Source organism: Rhincodon typus, chromosome 22, assembly GCF_021869965.1.
Source record: "Rhincodon typus isolate 14 chromosome 22, sRhiTyp1.1, whole genome shotgun sequence".
Taxonomy (NCBI): Eukaryota; Metazoa; Chordata; class Chondrichthyes; order Orectolobiformes; family Rhincodontidae; genus Rhincodon; species Rhincodon typus.
In genome coordinates, this window is record NC_063353.1 from 46,433,467 (window position 1) to 46,444,981 (window position 11,515).

Sequence of the window (11,515 nt, forward strand, 5' to 3'; positions counted from 1 at the left end):
GAAGGAAATCTGTCTTTCATACCTGGTCTGGCCTATATGTGACTCCAGACCTGCAGCAATGTGATTGACTTTTAACTGCCCTCTTAAGGAAGGACAAGAAAAGCTATTCTAGCCAGAGGCGCCCACATCCTGTGAATGAGTTTAATAAGAAAAGCTCCTTGAGTTTTGTTGGAGCTGCACTCATCCAGGCAAGTGGGGAACATTCCATCATGACTTCTGCACAGTGTAAGATGGACAACTGATGATGCTGAACATTGTACAATTATCAGCAAACATCCCTGCCTCTGACCTTATGATGGAAGAAGGAAGGTCAGTGATGAAGTAGCTGAAGATGGTTTGGCCTCGGACACTGTTCTGAGGAGCTCCGGTCGAGACGTCATGGACGCCCAACTGATCTCCAACAAATACAATCAATCAGCTTTCTCTGTGCCAGGTATGACTCCAACCAGCACAAATCCAGTTCAATAATTTATCCAGTGAAAGAAATCATTGTTCAGACAAATATTTAATTTAGTAACCAACAGTACTGTGAGAAGTAGTTCCTTACACCGAGGCTGCATATGATGCTGATGTTACTCCTCCATAATGGAATCCCTGCTGGCACAGCCTCTCTTTCAGACTGCCACCCTTGCCATGCATTTTGTTAGGAGCATGGCCAGAGAAGCTGGATTGCAAGTCAGCTCGCTTAGCACTAAGCTTTTTGTACTGGGCCTTGACATGGTACTCACAGTATTCACAGTCCATCTGAAAAAACAAAGGTGGTACATAAAAAGTTAGTGTAAAAAGACAAAGTTCAAGTTAAGCCTATCTCAATACCAGTTAATGACATAATTAAAGAAGCAGGGGTGAAAACCTTCATCTAGGAATGGGAACTAATCACTTGTTTAAATTCCCTTATTCCAGGCTTGCTGCAAAACATGCCCCTACTTAAAAATCAATAAAATAGGACTGGTAACATTAAAAAGCAGCAACTGTTGACATTAGGCAAAGTCTAAAATAATCTCTCATTTTCCTTATTGGAAATACTAATGACTCAATTCGTGTTTTACTTATGATATCTTTTTTCCAACAGAAGTAAATCCTACGCCACCACCTGCTGGGTTTGATAAAATTGAACCAATTCAAACTGAGAGCCAAGAATAAAGAATCAAAATCTCTTCAGCTCCAATTGTTACAGCCTGCTTTAAGAAAAGGACTAGAATTTGCACAACATCTTTCATCATCTCAGGACTCTCTGCAGCAAATGAAAGTGGGTCATTTGTTGTAAAATAGGAAATGTGGCAGCCAATTCGTACAAAGAAAGCTTTCCCAAGTAGCAATGCAGTAATTCCAGATCATCTGTTTTTGTTATTCTGATTGAGAGATAAATATTGTCCAGAACTGAGGATAGCTCCTCTGCTTTTCTTTTAAGTTAGTATCATGGGATCGTTTACATCTGATCAATAAAGTAGACAAGGTCTTGGTTTAATGATGAATTGGAAAGATGGTACCTTCAACAGTGCAGCACTTCCCCGATACGGCACAAGAATGCCAAGTACAGATTTTTGTGCTTAGGTCCTGGAGTGTTGCTTGAATCTACAACCTTCCAACTTAGAAGCAAGAGTGCCCCCAAAATAGGCCTGGTTGCTATTTCATTAAAAAGTACATGATTGTTTTCCAAATGTAAACGTCAAAATAAATAACCATTACAGCCCATACAGCACCAATATAATGTGATTACATGTTCTGCAATAGTATACTGGAACATGGTTATGAGAGACAATTAGTGATAATGATAAAGTTGTACAAAATGGCACTTATTTCAGATCTACTACATGTCAGTCTTAAACTTGACATATCCAATTTGCTTACCATTTTGTGGCTCGCTCCTCCCCTTCTCTAATGTCTTTTGGCCCACAACACTCTGAAACATCTGCACTCATCTAAACCTGCTCTCTTGAAGATTTTAATTGCTCCACTAACGGCAGTGCCTTCAGTTGCCTAGCCCCTAATCTCAGCAATTCTCTCCACGATCCTCCCTGCTCTGACTCTATCTCATTTTCACCTTTTAGGACCTTCCTTAGAACATCTTTGGGCAAGCTTTTGGTCTTCTGAACGTAAAATGACTTCTGACATATCTTATGTCACTCAGTCATATTTGGTTTTATTACTCCTTTCAAGCACCTTAGCAATTGCATTACATTAAAGGTGCTGCAGAATACAAGGCACTGTTGTCAGTGGAGGTCAGATAGCTCAGTTAGCGGAATGGTTGGCTTGCAAAGCAAAGTAACGCCAATAGCACAGGTTCAATTCCCGTACTGGCTGAGGTTACCATGAAGGTACATCCTTCTTAACCTCTCCCCTTCCGTAAGGCATAGTGACCCTTTGGTTAAACCACCACCAGTTGTCTTTCTCAGAGCAACCCAATGGTCTGGTACAACTATGGCGACTTTTTGTATACATATAACTGACTGGTTAACTAAATAACTGGTTAATGATAACTGACTGGAAGAAAACATTGGGAATGAGACATTGTGAAAACTTAACATCACATCTTTGAGAAAATAACAGGGCAATTTAAGCAATCCAACTTCTTTTGCAACTTTGCTAATTGCTAATTTACTAATCTATTGCCTGGACCGAGTTCTGATACACTGAAATCTCAAAGCTTTTCATTTTCAAAGTTGTAAATAGAACAGTGGATTGACTAGAATAGTTATCCTGTTGCCATACAAATACACATTTACAAGTCCTCAAACATATATCTACTGATAAAACTAAAAGTTCAAGAAGATTATCAGAATTCTGATCCTTAGTTTTGAAGAATAATATTTATCCTGCCTCTTAAATATGGGCTGGCAATTATGAGACTGGTCAAAACACATCACTGCATCAACAGCTCCCACTCCAGCCCAGACTGTCACATAAAGCACAGCCTTTACCTCTCTGGTTTATTTAAACACAAGCAGAACAAGTAACATGTCATTAGAATGTTGCAAGCATCTTCCTTCCATTACTGCAAGCATTTTCCTGTTTTACAAAAGTGAAAATAAAACCAGGCAACTTCACGTCCCATTGGTGAATATATTTAATGGAGACAGGTTCGATGCTCCACTTGGTCTCTTCAAATTGCCAAAACAAAGGGTACTCTTATTTTATCTCAATTCAACACTCAAAATCAAAACATCCGTTTGAATGAAATGTATTTTGATATACCAACCAGAGGAAGTACTCCAACTGAAAACTGGCTATGTATTTACATCTCATTAGTAAACTACAATTAGCTGATGAATCAGTTACAAAGTCAGACTCACCAAGTTTACTATCTGGGTACAGGGATCACCATTCTTTTTTCTAGCTCGGCAGGTTCCCATGTCCAAGGCTTCACCCATGATCAGGATCTTTTGTGGGTGATCGACAGACAGACAAACCTGGATCATAAAAACAGGAACGGGTGAAGCCACTGAAATGTACTGGAATAGCATAACTTACCAGAGCTACTTCAAAATTACTCCACTACTGGTACTCCTTATGGAGTGACTAAATATAAATAAAAATAAAACTGAATAAAACAATAAAAAAAGGGATTTGAGGATTTTCTTTTCACCCAGAGTGTGGCGGAATCTGCTTGTACAGTGGTCGAGGCAGAGACTCTAATAACATTTAAATTGTATTTAGTATTTTGGTGGCATGGTAGCACAGTGGTTAGCACTGCTGCCTCACAGCACCACGGACCTGGGTTCAATTCCACCCTCAGGTGACTGTCTGTGTGGAGTTTGCACATTCTCCCCACGTCTGCGTGGGTTTCCTCCGGGTGCTCCAGTTTCCTCCCACAGTCCAAAGATGTGCAGGCTAGGTGGATTGGCCATGCTAAATTGCCCGCAGTGTTCAGGGATGTGTAGACAAGGTGGGTTATAGGGGGATGGGTCTGGGTGGGTGCTACGAGGGCTGGTGTGGACTTGTTGGGCTGAAGGGCCTGTTCCCACACTGTAGGGATTCTATTCTATGATCATGTGCACTTGTAATGCCAAGGCTATGGGCCAAGTCCCGGAAAATGGGAATAGAATAGGCAGGTGCTTGTTTATGACTGGTGCTAACTCAATGGCCCACAGGGCCCTTTTCTATCCTATAGTCTTCTATAATCACAAAAGAACAGATAAAAGTTGTTGAAGCTTATTGCCTGCAGCAAACTTCAGTGATGTTGGTAATGGAACAATCATCGACACGGTTTTATCACTCTCCTACAAAAACGTAAAGATAATATTTTATGCAATTTGTTAAAGTTTCTTTATTTTAAATAAAGTTTTCTAAACAAGTTTGCATCCTCAATTGAATGCTTGGAATTATGTTTAAAGCATCAAATTATACAGAAAAAGGAGAATTGCTTAATGCTTTAAATTTGTCTTACTGAGGAATGTTTTGTTCACTCACCTCATCTGATCCATCCCTGGATTTCATAGGATTGGCATTCAGTAGACCAATAACAGTCCCTTTCTCTGTTTTCCAGTGCTCTTTGTGGACATTCCCAAAGAGGAAGAGAGATAAATTCAGGTTGCTGCTACGCAGATCGCTTAAGTGCCAGATACTGAATGTTTTACCCTGAAACAACAAATATATTATCTCAACATTATTGCAAAAATGTAACTTCAGGTGTATGGAAACTAGTTACAAATACACACACAAAAAACATACATTGGTGGTAACTTAAATACAGATGGTCCCCGATTTGTGCATGTCTGACATACTAACACTCCTAATTATGAATAAGATCCCATCCAGGGGTATTTTAATATTAATACTAAAGATTCGATGTGAATGTTTCTCATACTTACAATCTGCTATTGTATATTGTCCTGTACTGCATCCTGACTTGCATACAATCAACTTGCAAACGTACTCAAGAACGGAACCCGTTTGTGTCTGGGGATTGCCTGTACTGACCCATCACTTCGGGAAATGGTGTATTGTTCAGTGTTAAATGCATCTGTACAGCCTCAATACAGTTCTTCCTGGGCACCAGTGCACAGTTTAAACTTAGTACCAACTAGTTAACAATGGATAAGCCAGAGAAATTACTGTTGTAGAAAACAGAAAGTTCATTTTTTCTCAGGATGTCATTGCACCAACATTGCTTTTGTCAGGCTGTTCCTTTTGTGAAATTATTGAATCTCAACCACCTTTTCCCTAGCTATATACAGAAAAACTGTTCACCTTCCAGTTTGGTGCAAATGTATTGACTTATGAAGTTCATTCTGTGTCTCCATAGATGCTGGCTCAAATCCTCATTTGTTTGTGTTCTTTTTATTTGTCAGCTTTCAGAGCAAACAGTTAACAAGCAACTGCACTGTGCGATAAAATGCATTAAGCCCTGTCCAAACATGTGTATATCTAGCAAGAGTCATTAGACAGTGATTAAAAGTGTTAACTCTAGCTGACTATTCCTGAATGTAAGGGATTAAATCAAACTGCAGTGCTCAGCAAGCAGCTCTGGCCAAGATCAGTTAACTGCTAATTAGGTGTAGAGGAGATTTACCAGGATATTGCCTGGAATGGAGGGAAGGTCTTACGAGGAAAGGTTGAGAGAGCTAGGGCTTTTCTCTTTAGAACGACGAAGGATGAGAGGTGACTTGATAGAGGTGTACAAAATGATCAGAGGTATTGATAGAGTGGACAGCCAGAGACTTTTTCCTCGGGTGGAGGTAGCTATTACGAGGGGGCATAGTTTTAAAGTGAGTAGAGGTAGATGTAGAACATAGAACATTAGAACATAGAACATTACAGCGCAGTACAGGCCCTTCGGCCCTCGATGTTGCGCCGACCTGTGAAACCAATCTGAAGCCCATCTAAACTAAACTATTCCATTATCATCCATATGTAGGGGAGACGTCAGAGGTGGGTTCTTTACTCAGTGGTCGGGGCGTGGAATGCATTGCCGGAGAGGGTAGTGGAGTCGGCCTCATTAGGGGCATTTAAGCAGCTAGTAGATAGCCATATGGATGATAGTATAAGGTAGCGGTGGAGGTTAGATAGAATTTAGGATTAGGGTAAAAGTTTGGCACAACAGAGTGGGCCAAAGAGCCTGTACTGTTCTATGGTCTATATTACTTATATACTTATACTTATAGCTCTTATATCATGTGGGGGTTTCATTCTACAAATGGATTAGGTGCAGGTATCGGCCACTCAGGCCCTCAATCTTGCCCTGCCACTCAACAAGATCATAGTTGATCAGATTACTCCACTTTCTTGCCTAAACCCAATAACCTTTTGTCCCAAACTCGTCAAGAACCTATCTGCTACTGTCATAAAAATATTCACACTCTGCTTCCACCACCTTTTGAATAAGAGTTCCAAAGGTTCAGGAGCATCTGCAAGAAAAGAATTCTTTTCATCAGTCTCAAATAGCAACCCCTTATTTTTAGATGGTGACAACCTAGTTCTAGATTCTCTCAAGGACAACCAGTATCTCCACATCCACTGTTAATACCATTCAGGATCTTATATATTTCAATCAAGTCACCTCTTACTCTTCCAAGGTCCAAATATACAAGCCTAGCCTATTCAACCTTTCCTCTAAGACAACCTGTCCATTCCAGGATCAGTCTAGCAAGTCTTCTCTTAAGAGCTTCCAACTTATTTACATTCTTCCATAAAGAGACCAATACTGAACACTAGTCCAGATGTGGTCTTACCAATGCTCTATATTACTGAAGCACAACCTCCCTTGTTTTTTTAAGTCAATTTCTTTCACAATAAACAATGAAATTCTATTAGGTTTCCTAATTACTTGCTGCACCGACACACAAACCTTTTGTGATATAGAAAGTAGGAGACTCAGATCCCTCTGCAGCTCAGAGTTCTCCAAGGTCTCAACAGTTTGATAATACTGTTCCGCAATTCAATGAGGTCATGGCTGATCTGTGGCCTAACTCCATATAGCTGTCTTTGGCCCAGATCCTTTGATAACTCTGCTTAACAAAATGCATTTTTTTCAGATTTAACACTAGTACCTGATCTAGCAAACATTGTCATTTGTGGAAGAGAGTTCCAAACCTCTACCCCACCCTTTGTGTGTAGAATTGCTTCCAAACATCTCTCCTGAATATGCTGGCTCTAATTCTCAAACATAGATTTAGAATCCCCAACCAGTGGAAATATTTTATCTTTATTTATCCAGTCTTTTCTATTTATATCTTGGAAGATTTTGATCGGATCTTTGTCCATTCACTTAAACTATCTATATCCCTTTGTAGCCTCACGTCCTCTTCACAATTTACTTTCCTGTCTTTGTCATCATGAAATTTAGCAATCACAGCTTTGATTATTTCATCTAAATCATTTATACAAATTTTAAAAGTTGACGCCCCAGCCCTGATTCCTGTGACACACCACTCATTACATCTTGCCGACCAGAAAGTGACCTATTTATGCCAATTCTCCGTTCTCTATTTACTACCAATCTTCTATCCACCACTAAGTTATCCCATACACCATGGTAATTTATTTTCCTCAATAATCTTTACAATTAAGAATTGAGTAGATGGATTATGTTTAACAAAATCAATCCACTGTTGCAAATCACAGGAAGTTAAACGTATCTTCAAATATTGAACCATTTTCAGATACCATACATACATTGTTAGAGCTTTGTGGTGTAATTTTCTTAACAATAACTGCAAAGGTAACCCAATCTGTGTCCTCCAGCTTTTCATTTGCAAGTTTTGAACGCAGTTGGGAGACACGGATCAGCTTGCGGCCATGCATCTTTCTCTCCATCTCTGTTGATGAAACAATGGGGTTCCTGATGAAAGAAATAACATTACAATTTAATTGTACTGTTAGGTGTTCAATTTACTTCAGTAAGTATATTAATGAAGTCACAGTGACTGAGACCAATTTGAATGCCAAAGGACAGAGACATCTTGAAAGTCAGCAACAACTTTGAATTGTAACCAATGCACTGAAGGCTGCTTTTCTGACACTGCATACTAGATGCCAAACCAATCTGTGGAATGAGAAGTGTATTGGAATATTCTAAAGGAGAGTATAAATGCAAGCTCACTATTCTTGTGCTTAGTGCTCCATCTAGTGACAGTGTGAAGGGCTGGAAAAACATTTAATGAACAAAACCAACAACAGAATTTAACACAAATTTGGAGATAGGGAAGTAAATAAAACAGAAAATCCTGGGAATCACTCAAGACAAATTATGATGACTGAGTAGCTTTACGCTCCAGCAGTTTTTGTTTCAGATGTCCGGTAATTACTGACTTTTTAGATTCACAATTTCCATTCAAACTGTCCACCTTCCCAATTATTTACCAAATTCTCACCAGGCATAGCTTTGTGCCAATCACAAATTGCCAGTGCAGAGGCAGCCATTTGGTCCATTGGGTTGCACGCGCTCTCCAAATGAACACTATGATTCATTGCTGTCCTCCAGCCTATTCTCAGGAACAATGAACACTATTTCTGTTCAATTAATCATCTGACACCTTCCTCAATGCATCAATTGAACCTGTCTCCATCACAATTCCAGGCAGTGCACTCCACACCTGAACCACATGCTGTGTGAAAAATTTCTCACACAGCACATATGCTTCTTTTGCAAATTAAATTAAATCTGTGTCATCTCATTCTTGATCCTTTCATGAGTGGGAACAGTCTCTCCCTATCTGTTCTGTCCTCATAATTTTGCATCAATGAAATCTACTCTTAGTCTTCTCTTCTTCAAGGAAAATGGTCACAATTTCACCATCTATTACCATAACTAATGTTTCCCATCCCTGCATCTCATCTCATAAAACTCTGCACTTTCTAATGTATTCTTATCCTCCTTTCTCAAAAGTGACGCTGAGAATGTACACAATACTCCAGCTGATGTCTAACTCGTGTCTTATACAAGTTCAGCATAACCTCCTTGTTCATGGAATGATGGTACTGCTACCTAGTCCAGCATTTAATATCCACCCCCAAATACTCAAAGGATTATGGCTCAACCCCACTGCTGTGGATCTGGAATATGGGCAGGCCAGTCCAGGCAAGGATGGTAAATTTCCTTCCCTAAATAAGATGGGTTTTTAACAACAATCAGCAGTGGCTACGTGGTTGCCATTAGGCTAGCTTATTTTATTATTAGATATTGTCAGTGAATTCAAACATCTGCTATGCTGGGATTTGAATCCATGTCTCCAGAACTCTTATAATCTATGCTATTAATAAAGCCCCAGAAGATGTATGCTTTATTAATGGCTCTCACTATCTATCCTACAACCTTTAATGACTTATGCACATATACACCCATGTCTGCACATCTTTCAGAGTTGTATCATTTATTTTGCACTTTCTCTAAATTCTTTCTACCAAAATGTATTATCTTTCAATTCTTCACATTGAACTTCATCTGCCATCTATCTTAATGCTTATGTTATTGCTTGACTGTGCATGCCCCAAAATTAATATTTGGGTTCTTTCAATTTATCAGATTACAGCAGAAATGCTCCACAATGATGATAAAATTGGATGTCCTCTTTTGATAGTAACACTTTTCTCATAAGGACCTCCTTTAAAAGAAAGTTGTCTGTTTCCCACAGATCTGTTAGTATACTCTGTCCTTATATGTGGCAGCATGTTCTATTTGCCGACTGACATTCATGCCTCTCTTTTTGTGGGCCACAAAAAGGACTGGAATCATCCACGCTCAAATAATCCAAGATGCTACCGACAGGGATTTAACTCATTGAGTTTGCAGGATGATCTATCACAGCACGTAGAAATGCCTGAGCAAATCTCACTAAATTAGTGAATGTAGTTATCAAACTGAAAGAGCAAAATGTGGACTCTTCATATTCAGAGACATTTAGGATTAGTCACCAATTACCCTCCACAATTAAATGTTGAAACAAAGAATTGTTTTCAGTTGCAAGCAAATATTTGCATTTTTAACACTGGATTGCACTTTACCCTGAGAAGGCACACAAACAGGTAACAAAAATACTGGGAAATGTGTAAACAATCCAAGTTATACTGTTTGGCTGCCTCAAAAGACACAAAGGGCACAGTCAAATAAAACTAAATTAGAAAGTGGAGTAATTTTTCAAAGAAACCCAAATAAAGAAATAATGATATTTAACATTTTAGAAAGAAACTACATTATACAGAATCAATTACTGTACCTCAGCCTCAAGCCAGAGAATTTATCCACAGCTATGTCTGAATTTGAGGTTCCTGGCCTTTCGCAATCTCCTTCTGCTGGAGGAAATTTCTGATGCATAGTATTGGATTTGTTGCTGGTTTTCAGAGGCTGAAATAGTGGCCTACCTCCAGGCGGTGGTTGGGTTGGATCTTTTATCTTTGTGACTAGGAGAAGAATATCATTAAATGCAATCACCTGCTATTAAACTCATAAAACAGTAGTCACAACATATGTTACTTTCGAAGTGGATTGCTTGAGACTCAAAGGCAACAAGTCCTTCCCTTGGTAGAGAAGGTTCAGTGCCCATCCAGAACAGGATTTCTTGCTGTCAGAGTTTCCTCTTCTCCAGTGTATGCATCCCTTTCTATCTTTTCAGAACTCTTCTACACTTGAAAGGCTCTCTGTTCACCTTCATCAAGGGAGGGTCTTCTTTCTTCCTCTTACTGTTTCCTGCAGGTGTTTACTTTTTCTATTTCTTTCTCCATCCTCAAGGGGATGTTTCTTCTTCTCTTCCCCCTCCACAAAACAGATATGATCTCCAATCCATAGGTTGCAGCATATATGAAACATTGGCTCAGATTTTCTAAATGAGAGGTCCATTAATGGAGTAAAGTTTTTTTTAAACCTCTATGTTATCTGGTTATCTATAAGAACTATATTATCAGTCAAATGAAGTGTTCAATTCTTAAGTTGTATAGCCCCAAGTAGTACATCAAATTGCATGAACATCTGTATTGCATGTGACATGTTAGATACAGAGCCAGGCAGTAAATAATAAATATGAATGCTGTTTCAAAATTCTGTAAGACATACGATAAACAGATATGAACAGGTATGTGCACTACAGTACTAAGCATTATGTACAGCATTACAGAGTCATACAGCACAGAAGCAGACCCTTCGGTCCAACTTGTCTACGGCAACCAGATACCCAAATTTGATATAGTCCCATTTGCCAGCATTTGGCCCATATCCCTCTAAACACTTCCTATTCATATACCCATCCAGATGTCTTTTAAATGTTGTAATTGTACCAGCCTCCATGACTTCCTCTGGCAGCTTGTTCCATATGTGCGCCACCTTCTGCATGAAAAAAAGTTACCCCTTAGGTTCCTCTAAAATCTTTCACCTCTCACCTTAAACCTATGCCCTCTAATTTTGGACTCCCTCACCTAGGAAAAAGACGTTTGCTATTCACCCTATCCATACTCCTCATGATTATATTAAACAGTGCTATAATAAATCATACAAAGATAGTAAGAACTGCCAATGCTGGAGTCAGAGATAACACAGTGTGGAGCTGGAGGAACACAACAGGCCAGGCAGCATCAGAGGAGCAGG

At 39.3% G+C, this 11,515-nt stretch overlaps 2 protein-coding genes across 4 annotated transcripts in view; one reads left to right on the forward strand and one right to left on the reverse strand.

Moving 5' to 3' along the window:
• The window catches only part of prpf18 (PRP18 pre-mRNA processing factor 18 homolog (yeast)), a 289,626-nt gene that overhangs the window by 142,767 nt on the left and 135,344 nt on the right, over nucleotides 1-11,515 (forward strand). The gene's annotated exons all lie outside the window — the stretch shown is intronic.
• The window catches only part of mcm10 (minichromosome maintenance 10 replication initiation factor), a 54,875-nt gene that overhangs the window by 34,417 nt on the left and 8,943 nt on the right, over nucleotides 1-11,515 (reverse strand). For both annotated transcript variants that reach the window (XM_048610413.1, XM_048610414.1), the window contains exons 6-10: nucleotides 10,155-10,338; nucleotides 7,615-7,780; nucleotides 4,411-4,578; nucleotides 3,294-3,410; nucleotides 548-744 (exon numbers count right to left, since the gene is read on the reverse strand). In XM_048610413.1, coding sequence (XP_048466370.1) covers nucleotides 548-744; nucleotides 3,294-3,410; nucleotides 4,411-4,578; nucleotides 7,615-7,780; nucleotides 10,155-10,338 — 832 coding nt within the window. The remainder of the gene's footprint in view (nucleotides 1-547; nucleotides 745-3,293; nucleotides 3,411-4,410; nucleotides 4,579-7,614; nucleotides 7,781-10,154; nucleotides 10,339-11,515) is intronic.